The sequence below is a fragment of the Clupea harengus genome, chromosome 21, assembly GCF_900700415.2.
Source record: "Clupea harengus chromosome 21, Ch_v2.0.2, whole genome shotgun sequence".
Taxonomy (NCBI): domain Eukaryota; kingdom Metazoa; phylum Chordata; class Actinopteri; order Clupeiformes; family Clupeidae; genus Clupea; species Clupea harengus.
This window is the reverse complement of record NC_045172.1, coordinates 14738189-14765212: the sequence shown is the minus strand read 5'-3', so window position 1 is coordinate 14765212 and position 27024 is coordinate 14738189. Positions and strand designations below refer to the sequence as shown.

At 41.4% G+C, this 27024-nt stretch overlaps 1 protein-coding gene across 2 annotated transcripts; it reads left to right on the top strand.

The window, feature by feature from the left end:
* Nucleotides 1–14490: 14490 nt before the first annotated feature.
* On the top strand, nt 14491–25907 carry slitrk6 (SLIT and NTRK-like family, member 6). 2 transcript variants are annotated; one of them, XM_031558855.1, is made up of 3 exons: nt 14491–15151; nt 15579–15714; nt 22298–25907. In XM_031558855.1, the coding sequence occupies exon 3, from the start codon at nt 22312–22314 to the stop codon at nt 24802–24804; it is 2493 nt and encodes an 830-aa protein (XP_031414715.1). In that variant the 5' UTR covers nt 14491–15151; nt 15579–15714; nt 22298–22311; the 3' UTR covers nt 24805–25907. The 2 variants fall into 2 exon arrangements, with proteins under 2 accessions (XP_031414715.1, XP_012695986.2); XM_012840532.2 differs by lacking the exon at nt 15579–15714.
* Nucleotides 25908–27024: the final 1117 nt, after the last annotated feature.

The following is a 27024-nucleotide window of genomic DNA, read 5'->3' as shown; positions in this document are numbered from 1 at the left end:
AAAGTTATATGATATGGCAGAGCCGTTGCTCATAAGGTGCTTCCTAATCACTGCAAATGAGCCTGTGTGGCCTGATAGCTGCCTTGTCTTCAGCGCTTTTACTCAAAAGAGAGTAGAGCTCTGATCCATCCACTTTCAGTGGCTTCTTCATTAGGAGGATTCTGCTCCATACGCTCGTAGCTAACAACGAATGACCAATCTCAGGTGTGGCTGAGACACAATGTGAAAACTGGTGAGATGGTATGAGTGCTGAAAATGTAATTGATACTTTTCTCATTGTACAACACTTTGATTTCCTGAAACGTGAACAAACTCAAACGCAAACAAACGCATACACATTTATTTGGCCTACAAAGTCGTATGTATAGGTTGTTTTAGTTGTTTACTACCCAAAGTATGGCCAACTAAACAGTTCTGCCGGCCTTCTGTAGGATTAAACTCCTATACTAGACAAGAGGTTCCCTCACTTATGCATGTAGGTCTTACACATATGCAGACTAAGTGGCATCAGCACCTAATAATCTACATTACACACACACAGAAACACAGAAAAGCCATGTTCCTGCTTACATAACCACACGATTCATACAAGGTAATTATTAATACAAGGCACTTGATTCATATATTCTTAAGTCATTAACAGTGTTTCGAAATTATCTCCATCAGTATTTCCAGAACATCTCACTGTATCATTCCCTGAGGAGTAAAACCTTGATAGCATATGACTCGATTCCTCCATAACAAGACTGACACCGCCACGTCAGTCACTGATAATGATAACATGACACTGTCATATCATTGGAAACAAATTGCTAACTCATCGCAGGATGTGATATGTCTTGACATGTTTATGGCATGTGTGACCAAAATACTATGAATATATCTGCATTTTCTGGTAAAATGTTCCTTTTTCAGCTCTGTGTCTCCAGACAGACAGCTCTGCATGGTGGGTTCTCTGGAGCTCTTTTCCAGAGAGTTCCACAAGGGGTTTACTTACGTTTCCCTCTCTGCTTCAGCTTAATGCAGAGGAGATAAAGTGCAGAGTAGTTCCCTCCAGCTAGTCAGCCAATCAGTATAGTGTTCCTTGATAAGGCCGAAAGGAAAAGACTGACCTACTGCATTGTTGCAATGCTTTGTTTCAGATATGGGAAATGTCCTCAAGTTAAAATGGGCCCTCCTATAACAAAGCTCTCTGTAAACAGTAATTTTGTTCCTATAAGACATACAATAGAATGAAAGGTTGGTTCATATTGTTTCTAACTAGAGTTATTTTTTATCTTTTGCATGGCCGAGTGTGTGCACCTGTGTGTGCACCTGCCGGGAAACTCATAGCAAGTTTATGACATGTTATCAACATCCTGAAGGCATCGATTGGAAAATGACCCTTATTTTTAGTTCTCATTCCTCAGCTGGTCTTGCTCAGTGAGGTTTGGGCCTCTACAGACTGACAGCTCTTCATCCTGGAGCCCCTGGTGTTCTATTCTAAGAGGGTCCACTAGAGGGTTACTTTCAGTAATGAAAGTTTCCAAATTTGGGAGAAATAAAGGGCTTTGTGAGAGAAAACACTGACAGAAACTTTTGTTAATGCCAAGCCGACTTAATATTTTGTACATTCCAATCACCTGAAAGCTTCTTTTGTCAATTTGATTATTAATCTGGTAATGGGGCAATCCAAAGTTGTACATGATGAATGAATCAGATTCTAAAAATGGACTTTCCCAATTACTAGTAGCAAAATGCCAAATGAAATGGCAAAGTTAAACATTACTCTTGGGTATTGAGTTCATGAAACATAAAAGAGGGGCCAGGGATTTTGCACAGAGCCACTGAGTTTTTTGGAAGTGGTTCACGCATCCGTGAAGAAATCAATTTCAGAAACAAATTCAGGCATTCAGTATTCATAATGGAAACCTTGGAGATCATGATGCAAAGACAAATGTTTCAAACAGTGAGCAAATTCCTATTTCTGGATCAAAATGCTATCTCTCAGGAGAACCATTGTTCCAAAGAATACAAAAGTCAGAGAAGCACATGCATCCCTTACAACGGCCATGTTGATGGTTGAACCAGGTTGTTACTGTAAAACTGGACGATGGTGATTGGTAATACTGTAAACAGCATCACACAATGGATTGCCTGCAAAAACCCATAACTTGCTCAAAATTCGTAATAATGATGTCAATGAGTATATCAGTGTCATAGTTTACAACCATGAAAGTCAAATTGCTTACACATGTCATTAGTATAACAGTGTGTGTTTTACTGTCTTATCTGTTTCACTCACACAGATTCATAATTGCCAATTAACTAAATATTATTTTGTAGAAAGTTGAATGCAATTCATGTCACTAACAACAATACGTGGTTGAAGAAGAATGTAGTAGAAGGATGTAGAAATTCACTTGAAAGAGAAAAGGACAGGACCCACATTTACAAACTACTGAGAAACAATTGGAAAATCTTTTTGCATACCACATACATTTCTTGTGAGTAATGTTATCAAATAATGAGAGTGATGATCATAGACTTTTCACCCTCATTCAGAAAATGACTTCTCTATTGGATAAATTGGATTATTGATTGAAGAACAGAATAGATGGAAATTACGTTGGTCAGCATTCTGTCTGTTTTCCAAAAAGCTACACACTGGGGAAAAGAGCACTCATTAAACTTCCCTACAGTAATCTGATGGTGTGCCTATTACACAGACTGACCAAAAGAGGGCAATATAAGACAACTCAAATAATTCCATATGCGTTTCTGACTATCTGGAGTCAGAGACTTAAAGCAATTTGACAGAAACTAGAAAACATTCATTTTTTTACTTCTTTTTTTGTATTGGTGTTACCCTGTCACCTCCTGGTTCAGTTACATTTAATGAGCTCTTCTATATATAAATATTTTTTCAGGATGTTGACCCTTAAACGTTTGCCAACAAATGACACCATTTCCATCTGTGACACCTTACACAATTGTAAGCAGCACATTTTGGTTGTATGGAAATAGCCCCTGTCATCCTAAATGATGCTGAAATCTTCAGATGCGGCCCAAAATAGTGCCTCTCTCTCAGTGCTTTATCATCTTCGCCATGTGATGTGACATACTTCATATGCTCATGTTCTCTCTTCGACTGAACCACGTTGCAATAACGGAGTCATTGATTCATAAAAATAATTGAGACTTGGGTGTAACGTGGCAGTGTTCACGTCTTACCTCGAAGGCAGTTCACATCAAGGCCAACCCACTAACACTGCAGCTGTGGCCACACAGCATATAGAACGCACTGTACTGACACTGGCATTCACAAGTGAACGGAGGAACAAAAAATATTTATAAAGACATAAATATGTATAGAGAGCCAGACACACAGACAGGCAGACTGGCAGGCAGATGGATAGATGTAAAGATAGACAACCATATGGCCACACAGACATATAGATTACGTGTCTGATTGAATGATTGACTGATTGATAGACTAATAATTATTCTCCTGTACACTAGGTTTATTTAAAAAACCAGAACGTGTTGGATGACTGTCCTTTGTCAACTTAACAAGCAAGGTGCCTTTGAAGGTGAATGAGCTAAGAAGAGCTGTTCATATGATAAAATATATTCGCTATACATTAGCTTAACATAAATTATATATCATATATTAGATTGATATCTATAAATATTCTGTTTTGAATTGAGTGGATGTGTGTCGGGCATGGCTAAGAGATGGCTCTGGTTGAGAGGCACTGCAGCAGCCCTTGCCAGTCACGTCTCGACAGAAGGGCTGCATATGGTTCCAACGATGAAAAGCCCAGCCAAGTCCACATCACCCTGATGAGATATTACCTTTTCGCTGATCACCATGTGTTCCCTCGGGAGGCGCCTGAGGTTTCAACATCCTGTCGTCGTCGCCATGGCGGCTGGGGCTCATTGAAGTGGGGAACAAAAGATTTTTTCCCAGTAAACAAGATAAATGACGCAAAAGAGAAAACAAACACAAAAAAGACAAACCCAGATGCTCAAAAAAAGAAAGGACTCTGCCATCAGTAACTAAGGATGCCATTCATTATTAAATTACTCTCAGGCAGACAAACAAAACACAGGATATCGCCAGGTAGTATGTCTTTGTATGAAACAATGGAGGTGCTTTTTTCAACTGAAAGTGACCTGTCCCCGACGGTGAACTCGGATATCAAGTTACTCCCATGGGGGAAAGTGATGACCAAGTCCCATGACTACGTGCTACACCCAAGAGGCCAGTACCATACAAAGTGTTAGTTTTAATGTGTGAATTGTTTACAAAGAGGAATGGAAAATGTCATGTGAGTCTTGTGAATCGGCCAACTGTTTTCCACATTTTTGCTTATCAACCTTTGGGGCTTAGATGCAAGAACGCGACCCAGATAAAGCCTGAGATGGATTTTCTATCTCTAACTGCATTTATATTCATTTTGTGCATTTCGGATGAGACAGTCCAAGTCAATGGGTCTTGAGACCATGAGTCCACGAGAAGATCAGTCGTGATAATTTGATCAGACCCTTGGCCACACAATGTGAAATGGATACATGAAGCTCACCATGTCTAATCATGAAACCAGAGACAACGCCACTGACGAACATGACGCTTTGTCTTTATAAGTGAAGATTATGTAAATTGTGTTAAATTAACCTGTAGCCATTTTTTCCATCCCTTCTTTAATCCCTAAGGGAATACCAGCTGTGTACATTCAACAAGTGAAGCATAGTAATCCAGACCTATGTATTATATATCCTCTCATTTACCTCAAGACAGTACGCTTCCTCCTTCCTGAGATATTTGTTAGAATATTTTATTTATGTCTGTCATATTTTGGTATCTTGTCAACGGAATTGCATTCTCGACACGCCACAAATTAAAGCACTGTGTATCTCTCTTCCATTTCATTTCAGAAAAGCACAGGGTATCAAAGTCCTTAAAAACATTCATTCATTCTTGATTTAGTCTTCCTCTATAACAGGCATTCAAACACTGAATGCTGGGAATGTTGTTTCTCTATGGAATGGGTCATTTCTAGAGGAGCCACCATGGGGCCTCTTATTATCTGTGTACACTGTAATTTTAATAAACATTAGTTTTGTGTGAAACAATGTAAACCTTGCTGTGTTGTTTTGTTCTTACATACGTACGTGTGTGCTGCGTGTGGAACTCATTCAGGTTGTTTCTGCTGAGAGTGTCAAGAAGAGATTGCCTACGATGTTGAAATAGATTTAAATTAGCATGTGCTTTATAAACTTTCACGTGTGTCAGTGTCACCTGAGGTGCATGATGTTTGTTTGCTAATATTTGGCTTACTGAGATGAGATGTGCGCTTTGCAAAACAATCATGACATCCCCTTGACTTGGTTGTGATAAAGATTCACCCCAAATTCTTCAGATCATTGTGAAGAGCAGCTTGTGTGTTTTCAAAACAGCAAAGCGGTCCTCCATTTTGATTCCTGTGACACATTCCAAGCAAGAAATGAAACTGAAGTGTTTTGCTGCTCCGGGCCTCTCACCTGTTGAAAAACGAGAACAAGCCCGAGGGCACACACACCTACGCCACACATACTGCAGCTCCCAATGCAACAGGACTTTTTGTATCGACACATTAATGTGCAGAAGTTGTTGCGCGCAGTAATTATATTGCATTGTTTTGTTAAACCATTGTTGGTATTAACAAATGAAGATTTATATCAAGTGGGTTGTGCTTCGTTGAGCGTTCACTGTGTACCTTTGCTTAATGGTGGATTTTCCAATAGCTTGGCATGATAATTTATAGCAGGGCAGACATCCAAATTAGAATACAATGTGGGTGCGAAAGCATTTGTATAAATGAAAGCCTGCAGTATCGCATTGCATTTCGAATGTATCCACAGCATTCATTTGAATGAAGCAAAAAACAAGATCACACTGCTATAGTTTTGCTTGGTTAGTTTTGCACAATGTCTGTGATCATTAGTGTAACAGTAAGTGTAGTTCCCTTGAAGCCATGCTCCCGTGGAAGCAAACCATTGAATTACATCTGCTGGCTTCTAGTTACTGTGTACACTGACTAACATTTGAAAGAAAGGTCATAAACCATATCAGGACATTTCAACTTCTCAGCCCGGATGCGGTAGCTGGATGTGGTTCAATTTAAAAGGCACACTAAAAAAAATATTAAGTCACTGTATTCAGTACATAAAAAAAAAAATCAAATCCTTAGGATAGAGTTAGATGTGAGCATAGAGTAAAACTCACTTGCATATCACACATTTAACAGTGGCTAAGTATTCTGCAAACACTCCATCCGTGAGGTGCAAGAAATAAGGAAGTCAGTGTTCAGGTAGGAGCAGGGCACCTCACTTTGTCCATACAAAGTGAGGCCTTAAGTGACACAGGTGGCTCGGGCAATCTGTGACTATTGGCGTGAAATGACAGCAAGAGAAAAACGGATGAAAATGGACAAAAAATGACACAACCACTGAGCTCTGCAAGGGCAACAGCTGTTACTTTGCAATGCAGTCTTCTCAAAGGAGTGCAGCCTGCAGCCTATTCATTGAAATATAGACTCTCACTATGACGTACTGTACATCCAACATATAGCTAGTTGAAAAGGGACTATCCACCTTTCTGTACATCAAACACGGGTGAAAGCATAAAAACATGCACACATGCATTCGCAAACACATGCACACTTTCCATACACCAACATTGTACAGTAGAAAGCCAAGCAAGGATGTGCACAGGCATTATGAGGGGTTGGTGCTCTAACCTGATAGTCTGACACAACAGGAAAACAACAATATTCAATTCCATCACACAGCAACCCCCATTTCTAGGTGTCACCCATGAGCATGAACCTGGATGGTGTAAAACGTTTGTAATTTACCTAGCCACAAATCAATTTTAAATTTGTTTAAAATTTCAAGGATTAATGAATAAGAAAACAACTGCACACTGTAGTTTCTTGTGAACTATTTAAGCAGCAACTGTCATCTATCAATTTCATTGTTAAAGATGTGTCCCTGTATGGTGATCGCACAACATGTGACAATGGTCCTTCATTTAATCACTTGTAAACAACAGAAGCTATGTTAGGCATTCTAAAAAAGTGAAAACCACAATATTCAAACTTCAGTAGATTTAGCAAATTCAAGTAATCGGAAATGTAACATACTTCACTGTGCCATCCAAAACCAAGTAGGGTATTTGATTGTAGGCTACTCATATCTCATATCTCCATGAATGAATACCACAGAAAGTTTGGATTACAATGATAAACATTTCTGTCAGTGACATTTCCAGCGACAACAATATAAAGACAGCGCCACGGGAAATGCTATCATTCTTTTCAATCCAATTCCATTTTATTTCAATAGCGCTTCAACAAAGTGTTTGTCACAAAGACACTTTACAGACATACATGCATTAGAGAACAAGAATTATGGCAACTGTTGAAGTTTGGGGGTATCAACACATTAGCCCCAACAATAGCCAGGCTATGAAAAGGTCTTTTCAGATGACTTGTGTACGACAAATGATGTGAATATTTTGTGTTTTCTTTATGTTGTGTTCTCCAAGTATTCCAGCCTGCAAACACAACTTGTGGCTGTACAACAGCCTCTCCTCAACCCACACAACTTATTTCAGATCGCAAGCTAGCTAACATGGATGTTAACTTCTTGCTTCTTTAAGAAAGAGCTGCTTGCTTCTGTTTCTCCACTTACTTAGATCCTGCTCTTCCTGGTTCCTGATGCCAACACACCTCCTCATCAGCAACAGCACTTAGACCTGTCGCACTACTGACTACATGTCTTGCTCATGTGTTCATGCTCTGGTGCCTTGATGGTTTTTCGGACTTGGACTCCGGATTTGCCTTTAATTTTTGGACGTTTTTTCCCTGTCTGGTCTATGAGTGCCTAAAGTTATTGCTCATTTCCGTTTTCTGGTTACTCTCTGTTCTAAGCCCCCTGGACACCTAGTTTCTGGTGCCTTGAATTGGGTTTTTTGGAATTGTGAGCTGTCTAAGCCTAATGATTTTCTGCCTGACGAGGCTGGAGTTTAATGAGTCTTTCTTTAAAGAAAGACTCATTAAACTCCAGTCTCTGACTCAATCTCTGTTTATTGTGTCTGCTTTGGGGTCCAAGTTCACATCTCTGGCCTCACTGGTCGTGACATTTTTTTTATTTATTTTTTTACTTTAGACAGACAGCTCAGCCAAAGAGGGCAAACTGGCTATTGCTCGGGCAACCTTAGCCCAGCCTTGAGCACGTCCTTGGAGCCAAATACAAAGAAAAAAAAAAGATGAACAGCATCAACAAGAAAAACACTAGAGTTTGACATGGTGTTATCACTTCAACATCATTAAAATCAGAACTAGGCATACCATTGGCACAATGCCTTTACCTCAAAAGGCAGCATGTAATGGCCTGTGCACTTGTTTACTCACGGAAACCTCAAGTACAATCATGAATATTGTCAGAGGGAGAGGGTTTGAATCTGCAAACAGAACTATAAACAAAACACACCTCTACTGAAATTGGGATGACATTGTTTATGGCTGGCCTGATTGTCAACTACCTAGCCGTGGATCTTGCACTGTGAGATGGTGATAAGCGATAAGTGAACGTATGTCAAACATGTCTTTGTCATGTCATGTCATTTCATGTTTCAGATGTATTTTTAGACCCCAGACATGGCGGTTTCCATTCAGATCTCTTATCTAATTGAGGTGTAGTTGGGGCGGGTTGGTATGTAGGTTGCTCAATGTACATACCACACACACACACAAACACGCCGACACATACCCTACCAAAAGGAAAAGCAAAGTAAAACTATATACTTTTTGTTTTCCATTTCTACTGTAGATCCTCCGGCTCGTCTTTTACAGCACCATCTTTTCCAGCATCACTCTGTCGGCCCCAAAAGGATCTACTAACTGGCATGGAATTGGAATATAAAGAAGGTAGCGTTCTTTGATCCACAAAACTAGAGCGTCGGAGGGGATTCTGTCCTACATGTATTGAAGCCAAATTAAGGAGTGGATGGAATAAAGGATGTAAAACTCTCTTCATGGTGACAATACTGAAAATACAGTGGGCCCTAATTTAATAGATGCACACCACAGGATTTTACACACAACAAGGGGGGGGGGGGGGGGGGGGGGGCAGCATTGTGTAAAGCTGTTTTGATTACTAGGGCACTTTCATTTGGTAATTTCACAACATGCGCAAAGAGATTGAGGGCTGACAGCCACTTCTAATCTAATCTCTACAGTTTAACAACATAACATTGACCACTCAGTTAACCTCATACATTGACCGATAATTTACCTCAACAGAATATGTTCTCAAATGGCTACACAGCTTATGCAGTTGGGCACAACTACAGGCTGAACTGCACTGTCAGAGAATAAAATAATCCAATATAATGCATTGGGGCCTTTGGTAATGCGCAACAAAAAGTGACACACAAAAGTAATATTTTGTTTTGGATTTTACTGCATAATCACACCTTAATCAATTAAACCACTGCAGTGCAGATGGAATCATTGTCGTGAAATATTTTCTTAATTTACATTAAATATGTTGTTGCTAACACAGCTACTAACACTAACATATAAATTGATATTTCACGGTGCAAGGCATCCAAATTCAGTAATTTTGCTTGGATTACTCTAGTTGCACTAACCACATACAGCTATTGTTATGTAAAATACAATTACAGTCATTGTGATGGTGACAGTGTCACGCAAAGATGCCTTCATCATATAGGAAGGCTATAGTAATAATATTGTAGGGATGTAGAAAACTGTAGGCTTCTCTTTGACGTCCTTGCCATTTATACAGTGGGGATTCAGCGAGGATTCAGAGAAGGTAGACATTCTCAAATGGAACATTAGCACAGAATTAGACATGAACATTCTCACAGGAACACACGCAAAGCATTATGGGGCGATATTTTACACACACAACATAACTTTTACACTACAATATATTTTATGTCCACATGATGTAGAAAACCAGAAACATAGGACGTCTGGTCAACTCATTCTGTCAGTCTGTATTTCCTGGTTATATGTTCTGTATAAAATGTTATTTTAAACTATGTATAACTATATATTAGCTATTTTTAGTTACACATACACAGGAAAATGCCTTAAATTCCTTGTGCTATTGGTTGGGGCCAGCGGCCAATCCTCTCACTTTCACATGTAAGTACTCATAGCCAGCAACCTAATCTAACCAATATAACAACTGCCCAACTGTAGATCCTGCACAGCAAGATACAACAGCGCACAACTGGCTGGAGACAGCCGCAGCTGTTGCACCTGGGATCCATAAAGACCCTCCTTGACAGTATAACATGCACCCACAAGTGCTGACAACAAATACAACATAAGTATTTGAGAAAGATGAGCCAAGGTAGACTATACATTTGATTTACTTTTCACTGTCACACAGCTCCTTGAACTTGGAAGCGCAAAAGGGAATTAATCTAAGCAGACTCTGAATCGACTCAGCAGACAGCAGACAGTCTCCAAAGTTTCATAATATTATTTAAATCTCTGATTATCTTATTTGCCATTTAGGAGTATTCACTAATATGAAATATTACCACTTATATAAAAAGTACTTTTCTGTTGGAGTTTTGCTGGGATGTTTTGCCAATAATTGATGGGTATACTCTGAAGATTATACTGTGAAGACAACCTGAATATTTTTGGCCTATTGATTGATAGGCCTACACGCACACGCATAGCAGTTATTTTCTCCACTAAACAAAACGTGTCTTCAGGATATTAGGCTATGCTACAAACCTCTTCACTTACCTTTCTACTATATTCTACATCAATATATTCACATATCATGCTTCCAGGTATGTTTATGATGCCCATATGTTAAAATAAAGTGAAGGCTGTGGTAATGTTTACACTCTCGAGGCTCTCGAGATCAATTCAACACAACATATTTAATCATTGAGCATTATCGTGACATCACAGCACCTAACACGGAGCTCAGAGTCTTTCAAATTAGGGCCCACTATGTTCTGATAACGTTATTACAAATGCCAGGATTATCCCTGGAGACTCTGAGGTCAAACTTGTGCCAGAGGACGTAGGTATCTGAGATTGGGTTTCGTATTACTTTTTAATCTTATCTTTAAAATGAGAAATGTCTCAGGATCATGTGCACATGCAAAACAAATGAGATGACACATTATTCGACTGGTAGACAGCAGGCTTACAAAGACTATTATTTCACATTAAAGGCACCTTATATCTCCCCTGAGATGTAACATCTTTTTTTCCTGTGTTTAGCTAATCTGCAGCAGGCATAAATAAAGTGGTTTGGTTGACCTTTAACACATTCCATCATGATGTACACCTACATGTGTTTATAATTAAAGTAACAGAGATATTTGTAGAAGACTGGACATCATGTCCTCCTTACCTTGAATGTAGGCCTATATATAACAGCCACAGTACCTGGTCCCTGTTGTTGTCAGGTCTGGATGGCCTTGGTCCTCCTCTTCACTGACTATAACATGCTTTACCACATACTTCAGCAACTGTTGAACTCTGAATTGTACAACTGACATAAGCTCGCCATTCAACAGTCATAACAGATTCCAAATACGTACATTTGTCATCCTGACACAAAAAAACAATGTGATAAAGCGAAAAAACGGCATCACATCACGATCCATCAGATTCAGTCTGTTCCAAAGTACATCACTGTCATTGAGTTCAGTTTATGTATTATATATTACATCCAGCGTTAAATTCAATTGTATTTATTTAGTGCCAATAACAAATAAAAAATGTCTCAAATTGCTTTACAGAGCTCAAGCCTGATCCCCCTAGAGCAAGCACTTAGGTGACTGTAGCAGGGAACATTTTTCACAGGAAGAAACCTAGAGCAAGACCCAGACCTATCTTCCTACGGCCAGCTGAGAGAGAAGGGAGGAGGAGCAGAACGAATCAGAAGCAAGCAGATGAATTCATACATACATTAGTCAGTATATACTGTATTAGGGTAAATGTGGCATACATACACTCAAGGATCCATACACAATTGATGGAGATTAAAAATGGAGAGAGTAGCCAGCATTTCAAAGTATTGGTTGTAGAACATCATAGTGGGTTTACAGTGTGCTCATAAGGTTACCTAAAAGAAGGTAGAGATAGACCACCAGGATGGCAACATTTTACCGTAAATGTTATTGATATTTTTCTCCTTATATATTTTTTGTATCGTTCCATTTCAAAGTTTAGTGTCCTGGTAATGGTCACAATAAATACTTTGATATCTCATGCTGGGTACAAAACTTGCAACATTCGTATATGCTCATCAGTGACAAGGAATGTATGACATATTACAATGGACAGCTTTTACTCCTTAACTCTCAAGAACATATTGTAGTGTCAATGTTCGTTCTGAGTATGCCTTCGGGGTAAGAAGACTCTTAAGTGATCTATTCTTGGTAGATACTTTCCTGTGCTCTTTTTTTTTTTGGTTGAGCAAGACAGAAGACACAAATAATTTAAGTGTACTTAATATGGGAATGTACAGGGGGGAAAGGGAGAAATCTGGATGTTGCGTAACAATGCAGCATTAAATTGGATACACAAATGGCCAAGAGTGCAAAGCCAAGCAGAGAGAGACAGTAACTCACTGTACCTCATTTGTTATTTGCAAATTCACGTCCACCTTTTGCACTTGCAAATAATATATCTGTCAAACAGGATTTTCACCTCTGCGCCTCAGGCTTCAAATGCAGTATGCCGGTTCCAAGTAAACGGGCCATGCTTAAGCTTTTAAGAGACACATATAATTGATTTCAGTCGACATTGAACAATGTGCTGGTGGAATTATGCCATTCCTGTCATGCAGAACTCCTTAGAAAACAATATTATTTGCAGACTAAATTTTGGTAAAATGAAGCACGAAACCAACTTTTGATTAAATAATTTAGGCTAGTTACTGTTGAAAATGACATCTTATGCAGGTATAGTAGCAAATCTAATCAGTATCAGTGCATTTTATTACTAACCTAGTGCACTGCTGTTGCACTACAGGACAGGTTTCATAGGCAAATACAGGAAATACAGGACAGGTTTCATAGGCAAGCTTAGCTCAGAAAATAAGGGAGGTGGTATTTCACAGCAGTGTGCATCTGGTGGTCTAATATGCTACCTGGTCTACAGCCTAAATTCATAGCCTGAACTCAATCTTTTACATTAGTAGCTACATGCTTCCACAACTGACTACACACCAACTACTGTACATACTTTGTGGCGAAATACAACACAACAAATGGCTTTCAATCATCCAGCCCTAATTTGGTTCTTGCATGAGTTTCCTCACCAACAAGATCAGAATGTGGTTAGCTACATGGAAAATGTTTAGAATGAGTGTGCACTTTATATTGATATACATCAATATATATATTGATATGGTACAGTATATTTGGTACATTGTAATTATATTATTAAGTGCCCTGTTACGCCTTTATTATCAATGCCTAATGTCTCATTTATAATCTATTCTTACATATACCCAAATTTAACCTGAACAAGTAGTGCAGAGGGCGGATCCCACACAGCACTCTGAGTCGAATCATAGCTTTCTCCCAACCAGAACAAAACAAAATGACTTTCCCCAGACTTTTGCTTAAATGTTTCCCAACAGCTTCACTTGTTTCTTATTTTACGGTTTATACATTTTAGTATGAAGTGTGTTTGTTATCTGTGCCAGCAGGAGAACCCCTTGACCTAACCCACCACTGAACTGTACTTAAAACTGTTATTACAACATGTGCAGTGCAATATAAAATGTGACTTAAATATGCTACATTGCCCCACTGTAAAACTGTGATATAAATACAACAATGTGTGAGGCCCTTGGATTCAGGGCAAGTTAAGAAAACAGGCATCTGCTTTATTTCTCTCCCTTTTTCATAGACACTAGCAAAACAGCACTCTGGGCCACCCATATAACACAATTTTATGGAATGAAAGCACACGTCAGGAGATGGACCACATGCCACTTATCACTGATAAATTCTGGCACTACGAATCAAAGTAGAGGTCACTATTGTGGCTAAGGACAAACAATAAATGCATGTTACTTTGATGAGTGTAGCTCAGGCAGGAGGTGCAGCCCTAAGTGCGCTATGTAAATCTTGCTGCGGACTGAATTATTTACTGTAAAAGTAACCTTTGACAGATATAGTCATAAACAAACACGAAGAGACCAGTGATCCACCAGTGGAACTTGTCCTTCAAAACTGTACAGTGTTTCTGAAGTAACCATGTCATTTGACATAAAGCGCAAAATACCACCATGAAGAAGGAACCATCAGAACGCCTAAGCTTAGTGCAGGCTAAGCTCAAATGTTAATATATATTGGGCAAACACGGGATGGATGAACGTTGCAGACATCTGTGCAAAAAGAAGACAAACTTTGTGTACCTTCTGTAAGCTTCAAAATAATTAATGTCAACTAATTACTCCACACAAAAGAAACGTATGAAAGCGCGAAACGAATAGACACGGTTACTTGGTGTGATAGGATAGGTTTGTGTCTACACTCCCGGTAAATTAGCCACTGTGTGTGTGGAAGGAGGAGCCGAGCAAAGGGGGAGCGCTCCGTGGTGCGAGAGCATGCACACCGACAGGGGCTAATGGACAGAGGCAGAAGCCAAGAAGTCTCTGTTTCCACGTCTGCCTAACCTAGTAGCTGTTGGCAGTCTCTCGGCTTGTCAAGTGAAAGGAAGTGGACGGACGCAGGACCGCTTCTGAATATCAATGCTGAACTGGACCACTAAATACCCGGAGTTTACGGGGATGATCAATAAGTGAGGTCAAATTTTCGCAATACACACAGTTCGGTTGAAGACAACGTGAATTGTTCGAGTCCAAAGGAGGACATTTGGATAGTTTGACACAAGGAGAATGTATGCGACTTTTTTATAGTGTGTGATGCTCAGCTCGCACGCGGGCGTATCTGGCTATGGTTATCTTTGAAGACGGAGGACCGCAAAGAACTTTCTTTCTTTTAGCTTGTTCATGCGGTTTTTGAAATGCACCATTATCGTTTGTGCTCTATCAAGCAGTCTCTGGATTAACTACTGACTGTGGCGCGGCGCATTGGGTAAGTGCCCCTTACGAGTAAACTCAGTCAACCTTGAGGGCTTGAAATTATCTTTCATTAGCAGTATTTTGAACTCACCGGTGAGAATTTCGCCTCAGCCACTACCCGTAATCCGAACAAGACATAACCATCCAGCCTATGCGTCTCAGAAAGCCAAACATGTCAAGGCTCGCAATTGGGCTCATGAAGGTTTTCCTCTCACTCAGTAACTTACCGATAGTGTCTCAGGACATCCATTTTCATCAAGATTCCTTCATTTATCGTTGTTATGTAGTACCTCTTAATCGGTACTCGAGACATAAAAAGTTAATCGGAAAGGTGTATGTTTGAATTTGTGGTATATATGTCATACATATAATCATGCATTAGCCTCCCAGCAGTGCCCTACCTTAGTGTAAACATAATATTTGCCTCGGTTACTGTACAGGTACAGGACAGATACCTAACTTGGGGCAACATGACGACTTCAACTGACAACCAAGTGACCCCTGGGGAGTGATTTGACGTATTACAAAACATTGCGCCATAATCAAGAATATGCTCAACTTCATATGAATTTATCGGTGAGGATATTACTATTATATTTACTGCATTTTTCTTGGGAAGTGGTTTTGGTGTGCTATTTCAAATGCAAACATGTATGATTCAGAGACCAAGTTCCGTACCCACAGTTAAACGGTGCTCTTAGGCTAAGCCATTCTTGTTTGATCACAGAAGTCATTCAGCTAAATGGCAAAACTGCGCAAATGTCCATGCTCTCTTTCTCTCTCTCTCTCTTTCTCTCTGTCCCTCGTACATTCACACAAACACACACACACACAGAGAGATAGAGAAAGAGAGAGAGAGAGAGAGAGAAAGAAACACACACACCACATATAAGTAGACTACTACATATCACCATTGCACAAATATTAAGACATCAATGTTGTAAAACGATTTCTGTCAGGCACATCTTACACACTTTCCTAGCACAAAAAAAGAACAAACCACTCCACTCATCTAACATCCTTTGTTTGACTCATGTCACTGCATTTTATTACATTGTATTTCTACAATATCTACCACACGCCTTTATATTACTGTAAATATTGAAGGTAATTGTCTGAACATAGTGTAAGTCAGAGGATCGTAAATAAGATAAGATTAAGATAAATGTGTTTTGTATACTTTGATGAGCATATTTGACATTGTTAAGTCAGCCTTCAGGTAGAGTCTCCAGGTTACGCAAGAGGCATTCAACACAACTCTTCCTCCCTGGCATGTTCGGGGTTAAACAGGAGTGGTGTGACCTTCTGTCAATGCACAGGAGGCATGGAGTTTCCCTCGAGTATGTTGGGAGAAGGGTGTTTTTATTTTTATTTGTGTTATTTTTTTTCCTTCCTCCTCCTTCTTCCTCAAGGAATGCACACAGTTCTCTGGGTTTAGTGGCATCCCCTCAGGGTAAGGACATCATTTTCTGCCCACAGCGCAGGCATATTGTCACACACTAATTGGCCAGGGAACATTGCAGGGGCCATCTGCAGAGCTCCGATTAGTGCATGACATAATTGAGCATCGCTGATTTGCCCTCCCTCTCTGCCCCTTGGTTTGCTTTGCATAGCCCAGCTGCCTGCCAACCCCTCCCCAGTCCCCTAGACCCTCAGCCCCCAAGGCTGCAGTCTTCTTCCCCTCGCCCTCCACCCTGGCACACAGCAGAACAACCATCAGCCGAACACTGTCAGCTACCTCCTTGTAGAGACTGCCTGCCTGTCTGTCTGTCTGTCTGCCTGCTCGCCTGCGACCACAATGTAGACTGAAAGTGAGACAGAGAGGCAGTAATGTGTACATAACACACACAAGAGAGGCAGTTTTGATTAACACACAGAAGGTGTGTTCTATTGAGTTTGGTGGTTTTGATAATGATCTCTCTCTGCTGCTGTTGTGGGATTTCTTCACTTTTATTTTTTGAATGATGCTTCTCAAGGGCAAGAGCATGCCAGCCTATCTTTAGAAAATACTGTGTGGCTGACGCAAAGCCCGATTACAGACATCAAAGGACTTGCTCAGAGCCTCGTCTTAAAGACTGTAATCTTCACCTTTGTCATGAAACCACGCATCTATCATCTCAGATTCTTGGAACAGAGCAATGTTGCGAAATAACACTTTTAACCATGGTAGATGGAGACAATAGAATTAACTATAATTTTGTTGCTGATTCACACTAGATAATTGTCTGTCAGCCTGAATGGAATACCAATTAGAATTGCTCATAATGCCAGAAACTTTTCGAGTTTGTTTTGATATAGGGAGTTGGGTAAGGTAAGGATGTTTTGGCAGGCAAAGTGGTGGAGTTCATTTCACTTGCCATATAAAGTACCTGACTGAATTGTGCGTCACGGTATCAGCCGGCCTTGACTTGGCGTCCCTGTCAAACCTGCTTGCCACTTGCTGCTCCCCCTCGTGCCATTTACCTCAAAGGCTGCCTCTACAGTACGACAACGCTTTAACAAGTCATGTGTCTTTTATTATTTAAAGGTCTCTTATTTCAGCACATGCAACACTCTCGCCAAAGTCCTTATCAGACAACCTTTTAAAAGGCTCCTTGCACTGAGGGAATACATTTATTTGGGCCCAGGCTGAATGAACAGTGGTTGTGTTCTTCTCAAAGGCCACAAATGACAAAAAAATAAAAGAAGTGAAGATGTAGAGGATGGCGGACGGGACTAGGACAAGAGATGGCAGGATAGATGGGGAGGGGGATGAAAGTACTCCCCCCCCCCCCCCCCCCCCCCTTGTTTCGCAGGATTCATTTGCAAAGAGAGGTGCATCTGATGTCTGTCTCACGCAGCATATTTCATGTTATCCCACAGATCTGACAGCTAATTCCTGTGAAATAATCATTGCACATTCGTTTAAGGGAGCGTCGGGGAAGGCACGCTGGCTTAATCCTGGTCGCCTCCCCACAGAAGGCCCGTGCCCACTGGCCTATTATTAGCACATCCATGTGCTTAGTGTAAAACCAGAAGGCCCCTTCAGTGGTGGCTGCTGTGTGCTATGTTGAAGAAATTCTCTTTCCCTTTCTTTTTTTCTTTTTCTTTTCTTTTTTTTTTGTCACGATCAGTGTTCATTGGGTCATTTAGTGGTCTGGGTTCATTGCATAAATCTTTAAATAGGAGATCATCTGTGTGCAGGATAGCGTCCACATGAGTGGAGATGGGGCTTCGTGGGAGCTGGTTTTCGCAGCTGACAGGTTCTGATGTAACAGTCTGCCTGTTATTGCCTCTCCTCCATCCTCTAACTGCGCGCTATGGTTAGCCATTATTACCTCAATGCATAATGGATAGTGAACTACAGGGCACGGGACGAAATCCCCCCCTGGGATATGCATTGTTCTTCTTGCAGTCTCGTGCAATGTCGAACTTCTTCACAGTTTTCTCCTCTATGAATATTCTTTCTGCGGAGCCAATTAAATTACAACGCTCTTTCAGTGGGCTGATTTGCAATGGCTGACCATCTTGAGGTGACTCCAATGACAGGGGGAAAGTTGTTTAGTGGCGTGCGCAGTAATTGTGAGAAAAACTTCGCTGCCAGCCAGTCCATTTCCTTGTTTTTCTCCAACATAGTATAGTGATTTGGCAAGGTTACATGCTCATCCAAGGGAGCGGAGCTCACTAATCAGCAGCTCAGAATCCCATTTGTGGGGGAGAGAGAAATTTGCATAGCCAGAGAGCTTTGCACAACTCCTTGAAAGTGACAAAAAAATGGGCACTTCTCTGTGACAGTGGGACTGCATTACGTTCATAAACACAAATTTCGGTTCAATTAAGTGCATTTTAATTGCACGCACTGTCATCCCTGCTGTCCTCTATACAAGCCGGAGGCAAGTCACCCAGAAACAAATAAGAGTAACAACCATTGAGCCATTGGTCCACGGGTGGATTCTCAGAGGGGGGATTTGCTTCCTTTTCTATTTGTCTGATGTGGTTACGATGCTGGCGTCACAGTGGCAGCTCACTGATCAACTAAGCGGGGGGACTCAATGGCGTGCCGGCTAAGTATCAGTGATGCAGAGGTGTAGACGCCTCTGACTGATGTCTCCACTGTCTCCCTTGAGGCAATTCAGCTGCACCCTACATAGCGTGCATAACAGTCACTTCTCGTGTGCCCAAAACAGAAAAAGAAAAAAAAGAAAGAGATAAGTTAAATGATTGTAGCTGATTTTGAATAGAGTTCAGTGTGTTAGGAATTTGATGTGGTGAAGAGATGGACATGAGTCTCTGTGTTGAATGGATTACACACAAGGGGTTGACTGATGATCTGATCGTTATTGAGGCCGAAAAAAAACTACTTTAAAAAGCAATGCGCGTGCTATCTTGACCCATCTCCTTTGTCTGCAAAACATGCTATTGGTATGGCTGACATCCTTTCCACAAAATGTGGTCATTGGCCAAGGCAGACAATGTTATCTGACCTTGAAAATCAAACGTTTTCTCAGACGCCCTGCTGGAAACAAGGATGGGATGTAAGTTCCAGTAACCGTTAGCCAAATTGCACTAGGCTAGTTGTCAGCATTTACGCTAAAAACCAAGTTTGGAATATGAAAGAAATAAGGAGGTTTGTTGCCAATGCCCCCACTGTGTTGTTGACAAAACCGGAAGTGAAATGAGTATGGGTTTATGGTGGTGCGGTGGAAGAGCAGAGAAAAGTATCTCTACACTCGGAACGGCACAAGGCACATACTTGTTGGTACACCATTACCAGTGACAACGTAATTACATTGGTCACTGTAACATTTTGGCCCGATTTTAGCCCCGATTCAGTTGGCCTCTGCAAATTTTAGAATCAGGCCTAATTCCCGTCAGATCAGTTGTCGTTTTTTAATGCAGTTTGAGAACGGTCACAATGCCCGATTAAAAGCCTGAACAATTAACATTCCAGCATTCCGAACGATTGGGTTGGATCAGCAATTTTGGTCCGAATTCCCCTCAGTGTGAGCACAGCAATCGTGAGTTTTTGTCCATGCGGAAAGCCAGATTGAAACGTCTAGTGTGAGTTACCACATGTAATGCGACTGAGAAAAGTTGCACAGTGTCTGTCCAGTTGTAAGTAACCTGTGTGCTAAAAAACACAGGCAAGCTATAGTGAATTCTAGGTCTAGGTCTCCTGGTGAGTGACCACTTCAATGCGTACATCTAAAATTAATATTTTATTGAAGGTCGATTTAAAACATAGCCAAAATGTGCCCAAATTTGCGACATAACATTTGGCTGAAGCCGTTGCAGTTGCATTGTATGTTGGAACGTTACATTATAAGCTGAAAATAAACGTTTGCTGCTTTGATGTGTCATGATTTGGTCTCATCATCATCATGGATGTCGAGTTATTAAAATCAAAATATGCAACACTTCACAGTATGTTTGCTAACTTTATCAAAGTCCATCCGCACGGTACCCTTCTTTTGTATGAGCTGTCCACTTTTCACATAAATTACTTATGAGCTAATGGGCTCATAGAATCTCCCCGCAGCCTCAGAAAAAGTTTTAAGGTTTGATATTCCATCCTTCATGATGAAAATGCAGCCTAAATGATGTATCAATTTGCCCTTTTTTATGCAATGATTGCTATCCTTCGTTCCTTCAATAATTGAGTCCTTTTGAAATAACGATAGGCACTGTTGCGTAGGCAAAATAATAATACGGTTTGATTCGAGCCCCCTTTTACACAGTCTCATTCAAATGTGCACACCCTCGCACACCCACTGCAGCACAAATTTGACCCTCACACATAATCTGTAATGGCAAATGTTGTCGGTACTGTTGCCTACATTGGAATAAGAAAAAGCACTGAAATATCGGTCAGCATTCTCTTTTTGTCACAAATAATCATTATCATATCAGCCCTGAAAGAAACCATGTTGGTCAACCCCTATTACATTACCCTTCCAGACCATGGCCGCCATGTCTTTATTTGATCTGCTTTTCACATGTTGTCAAGGAATGCTCACACGTTCAGTGATGCTGTCTTGGCTCTTGTTTCCTTTTCATCCCCCTTTTCCTTCTCTCCTTTGCTTTAAACTGTGATCACTTACTAGTGCAGTAAATGCTTTTTGATCAGTTAGCCTTTGCCTGCATGCATGAGAGGGCAATTCTAGGCTTCACTGGCTTCTGATGGAGCTGGAGTCTCTTCCCTATAAGCCACACATCGGGCTGAAAATAGGAGTAGGAATTTGTTATCTCCCAGTGGTCGTCAGCTAGAGTGAGATGTAGTAATTTGTCATTTCTTTCTGTATACGTGTGAATTTGTACATGTGGTTTGTGTATGTGTGTGTTTGTGTGTGTGTGTGTGTCAGTGTTTTCATGTCCTTTTTCATCTTACTTTATTTATCGAAGCCTTTTTCAGCTGAAAGCAGTGAATAAGGGAACTTTGATAAGTGTCATCTTTCAACACGAGCGATGCCCAGAGCTGTCATTGTGTGATCCCGCCAGCTGTCAGATGATGAACGCGACCTATCAATGTTTGATTTCAGAGGGGAAATCAATCTGAACAAGCCATGCTGCAACTTCTCCCTGCCACCAAACTGTCTCCTGTTCCCAAGAATAAAAAAATAGAGCCATAGACGTTTTCTTTTTTATTCATGAAAACAACAAAAGTAGAATATACAAACATGAGCACTGCGCAGAACAAATCGCACCCTGTTGTTTCAGTAAAAAACAGATAAGAGCACTTTCAAAAATTTGCTTGTTTATGTATAAACCATCTCTCTTTATCTAACAGTGCATTGCGAGGACTGTTAACCTCATAACTCTAGTCACTTATTAGGAAACCAGCAGTGAAGGTTGAGTGACTTGATTGCAATATTTTGCCTGCACTGGTCTGGTATCAAGTAGTTGAAATTAAATGAATCTAATTTAAGCACACAGAAGCAGAAGGGAGTGGGTGTGGTGAATCATTGCATCTTTGTGTAGTGGAAAGGGTGCCCATAATTATCACTCATTAAACATTGTCAGTGTTTATAATGTCTTTTTTTTCTATTCCATCCTTGTCCCAAGCAGTTTATAAAGCATAAAAGGGCTGTTGGTTTTTTTATCCACTGTCCTTTCCCTAAAATGTTGTTCAGAGTATTTGTTTCTTTCTCTCACACACTCCTTTTCTTTCTTCTCTCCACAGACACAGAAGAGAAAATGCTGGCCTGCATCATTTTTCTCAGCTCATTTTTCACTCTTGCAAGTTTGCAAGACATCGGGGTCCCTGTAACCACAACGGGTGGATCTTGTGACTCGCTGTGTTTCTGCGAGGAGCGAGACGGAGTTTTACACATGAATTGCGAGAAGCGAAACATCAGCAGGATATCGCAAATCAAAGTGCCGTCTGCCTTGCCTTTCCATTTGAATCTGTACAAAAACGACCTGGTAGAGTTGCAAGCCGAGGACTTGGACGGCTTCAAGAATGCTATCACTTTACACCTGGGTGGCAACAGCATTCAGGAGCTGGATCCAGGAGTGTTCGCCGCCCTGGGGTCTCTGAAGAAACTGCACATCAACAGCAATTTTCTGGTCATGCTGAGAGAGGACACTTTTCAGGGCCTGGTGAATTTGGAGTACCTCCAGGCAGACACAAACTTCATCCGAGTTGTGGAGCCTGGGGCCTTCAGCAAACTCGTCCGCCTCAAAGTTCTGATCATCAACGACAACGCCATCGAGTTCCTTCCCAGCAACATTTTCCGCTTCGTGCCTCTGACCCACTTGGATCTCCGCGGCAACCGGTTGCAGACATTACCCTACGTTGGCTTCCTTGAACACATTGGACGCATCATGGAGCTTCTGCTTGAGGACAACAACTGGGTGTGCGACTGCGAGATCCTGTACCTGAAAATATGGATAGAGAACATGCGGTCGCAGTCGTTCATTGGCGAAGTGGTGTGCAGTGACCCCCTCCACCTCCGGGGGAGTATTTTGACGAAGGTAAAACGTGATGTGCTTTGCCCGTCCCATGCGGACATCAACCTTGAAGAGCCATCCAAGTCGCTTGACATGGTGGTGACACCGTCGTCTAAAGTTGCCCAAATACCCGAGGCCAAAGATGACGCAAAGATTCCAACACCAGCTCAAGTTCCCGAGACATCTTGCATGCCCCAGTGCTCTTGTCACAATCATCCCATTGCTGGTTTTTTAATCCACTGTCAAGACAGAGGCATCCAAAGGATATCTGATCTAGGAGTACTTCAACAAAGCCCTACCAAACTCGTTCTGACTGGAAACATGATACAAAGGCTTTTGAAGTATGACTTTGTAACATATGATAGCCTAGAGTTGTTAAACTTGGCAAACAACCAAATTGATTATGTAGAGAATGAGACATTTCTCAGCTTGAGCAATTTAAAGAAATTGTACCTGAATGGCAACAGAATAGAGAAGTTGTCTCCAACTATGTTTGTCGGCCTCCACAACCTTGAGTACATCTATTTGGAATATAACATAATTAAAGACATTCAACCAGGCGCATTCAATCCATTGCCAAATCTGAAACTGCTGTCCATAAATAACAACATGTTAAGCACACTTCCTGCACAGATATTCCGGAATGTGCCCCTAACGAAACTAAACCTTCGGAAGAATCTGTTCATGCACCTGCCCGTGAGCAATGTGCTCGACCAGCTTGATTCCCTTGAGCAGATCTACTTGGAGGATAACCCATGGGACTGCACCTGCGACTTAGTCAGCCTCAAGCAGTGGGTTGAGAAGCTGGACAAGGATACAATCATGGGCACCATCTTGTGCCACACGCCCAAGAAGGTGGCCAAGGCTGACCTGAAAAACCTAAGGACCGATGTCCTCTGCCCCGGCCTCGTCACGTACTACTCCTTGCCCACCGATACAGACGGTGTCCCAACAACCATCACACCAAACCGCCAAGCTCAGGGCTTCTTTGACTCCCTGATGGACACTGTCCCCCTGTCTGTGCTGATACTGAGCCTGCTCGTCTTCTTCTTGACTATCATCTTCTGTGCTGCCGGCGTGGCCGTTTACGCGCTGCATCGCCGACGCCGGAGGACCAAGAAGAAGCAGGCAGAGGAGCAGCCGCGAGAGAGCAGCCCCATCCACCTCCACTACAGCATGTATGGCCAGAAAACCACCCACCACGTGGCTCAGCGTCACGCCACGGGGATGTATGACGAGACCTCGCACAGCCCGGTCATCCAGGTGTGCCGGAACCCTACGTACTGCGCCCAGCACAAAGACCACGAGTCCGAGCACGAGTATGACCATGACGACACCAAGCACCACATGTGCCACAGCATCCTAGACAAAGAGAGCCACTCAACTCTGACTGGACCCAATCTGAAGTTCAAGGCCATGACGGAGTACCCAACTGAGTTTGTGACGTTGGGGGACACAAGCTCGCTGTACAAGAACATCCTGGATAGGGAGCGAGAGCTCCAGCAGCTCAGCATCACAGAGTACCTCAGGAAGAACATCTCTCAGCTGCAGCCAGGGGTGGACATGCAGGTCCCTGGGCACCACAAGGAGCTGAAACTCATGGAGACACTCATGTACTCCCGGCCCAGGAAGGTCATGGTGGAGCAGACTAAAAATGAATACTTTGAACTCAAAGCAAACCTTCATACGGAGCCTGACTATTTAGAGGTACTGGAGCACCAAACAGCTTTCAAGTGAGGTAACAACAAAGAAAGAAAGAAAGAAAATATGTAAAATATATAAATTTAATTTCTTGGTTTCATGTTTAACACTTCAAGTGCCTTTTCTAAATTATTCTGTGGTTAAACTGTACTACCTGAAAGTTCTTGACTTTTTTTTTTTTTTTGGCTTGGTAATTCGTGCCTCCCAAGCCATACGGGGCAGACACAATGTTTAATTTATTGTTGTTCTTCTCCTTCTGAGAGTGCAGTGCTCCCGAGAGACACTTAGCCCTAATACCTGTCAGTGGTAGCTGAGTAAGTAGATACATGGTGTCATCACATTCAACTTCTGGCAAGTGTCCAGTTTTCCATGCACTCTGCCTGTCCCCACTTTTTCAAGTTTTTAAGTTTTGCCATAATGCGCATGTGCCACATAGTCCATAGAATGCCAACCTTCATGCAGATGTAAAACCTCATTGGTTGGTGTTAAGCTCATTCATATGGTTTATTCATGAATACTGTATGTTAAATTGTGTTCATGTTATCAGGTTTTTTTTTCTGTTGCTTTTATTCTGAGTGGTTCGTCTGTGAAATCTATTTATTTTTCAATAACCGCTCTGTCTCTGAGAGAAGAAAAGCACTTATTTTATAACAAAATTCAGATTTCTCTTTTTTTTAGCAGCTCTGTAATTATAATAAGAACACTCTTTTCTGCAATTCTCAGAAATGTCATTTTAAAGACGGTGCATGACAATCAAATGTCCTTTGGAAAAAAATAATATATCCGTTCTCTTTTTGAAAGATACCTTTGGAGGATCGTTACTGGTTTGTATTATAATGCTAATTATGATGATTTTGCATATACAAATGCTATCTGACAGTTTTCTCACAGCATGAGTCCTGTCCAGGATGTATTTTCACATCATTATTTGGTTGGGAAACCAAGTATATTCAGCCTTGAAAATGTTGTACTGTATATGTAAGAGCACCATAGCTTTATTTTATACCAGTGTAGATTTTAAACTATTTATTCTGTACATACTTGTACATATTATCACATTTATATGTCTGTGTGCCTTTAACGTGGTACAGATACATTCTTGAGAAACTGTAAATAAAGATTCACTATATTGAGTGTGACACCTTTTACTGTCTGTGAGTTAAACACAATGGCTGCTATAGGTTGATTACAGTAGGTATGAGGTGTGATTATGTGATCTGGGTTCATAAGTACAGGATTTTTCAGACCCTAGAAAGTATCTTGGCTACAGCTTACACATTATATAGCCTATACCATTACCAGAGAGATGTTCAAACTCTTTTTGTCATACTGTGCATGTCATGGAGAGGGTTTTAACATACTTAAAAATAGACACAGCAACACGGATCTGGCGGAAATCCTTTGTGTTAGCATCACATGTTGGCCCTTGACAGCTTGTCACTGCCAGAGCTAAGAGGGGCATGTCAAGCACTTGTGGATACAGTCATGCAAACCATCATCCGACCACCAGCCATCCCTATGCACCTCCCCCCCCCACACACACACCCCCTCTCCTCCTGTTCGTCCCACCAGCGTTCCTTATTCCGTTGGCATTCTTAATTACCACTCAACAATGAGTGCAGAGATAATTCCTTCCCTTCCACTTCACAGTATTCTTATCCTCCCCATCATTTAAGTGGCAGCAGGGTCCTCCACCAACACTCCTTGAGCAGGAATAATTGATGTGTTTTGAATTGAACTTCATGGTCTCCCGCGCAGAGGTTAAAATAAAGGTTTAGATAAGGGGCTGGCAGGGGTTAGGGTCTGAGGGCCCTCCTCTGCTTGCGAGGAGCGAAAAACGGACGTCTTGGATTGTCGAGAAATGCGTTCCGACGTGCCGCGTGACACGACTGAGGCAAAGTGCAAAACAATGTTCACTTTCAGGAAATGCTTTCCTAATTTCCAGTGTGTAAATCACTGTGCCTGGTTAATATTTTAGCAGGGAGAAGGACAAAGCTCAGAGAACACATCTTTGAAATGCTCAGTAGGGGTGTTTCTGTATGAAAATAAGTGCTGGAGGCTACTGTGCACTTGAGTCTATACTTCAGATGTATGCTACAACCCACCAGGTTTTGATGATTCCAGAGTACGGAGGTAGTTGCAGTATTTCAGTAAATTCTTTTCTTTCTTTCTCACACTCCCTTCAGCTGATAATTGTCAAATTCTGGGGTGTGTTTCTCCGAGTTCTGCTGCAGTGCCTCAAGATTCCATATCCAA

Excerpts from the sequence above, each read along its gene's own strand:
- slitrk6 (XM_012840532.2), top strand. The coding sequence starts at position 22,312 with ATGCTGGCCTGCATCATTTTTCTCAGCTCATTTTTCACTCTTGCAAGT.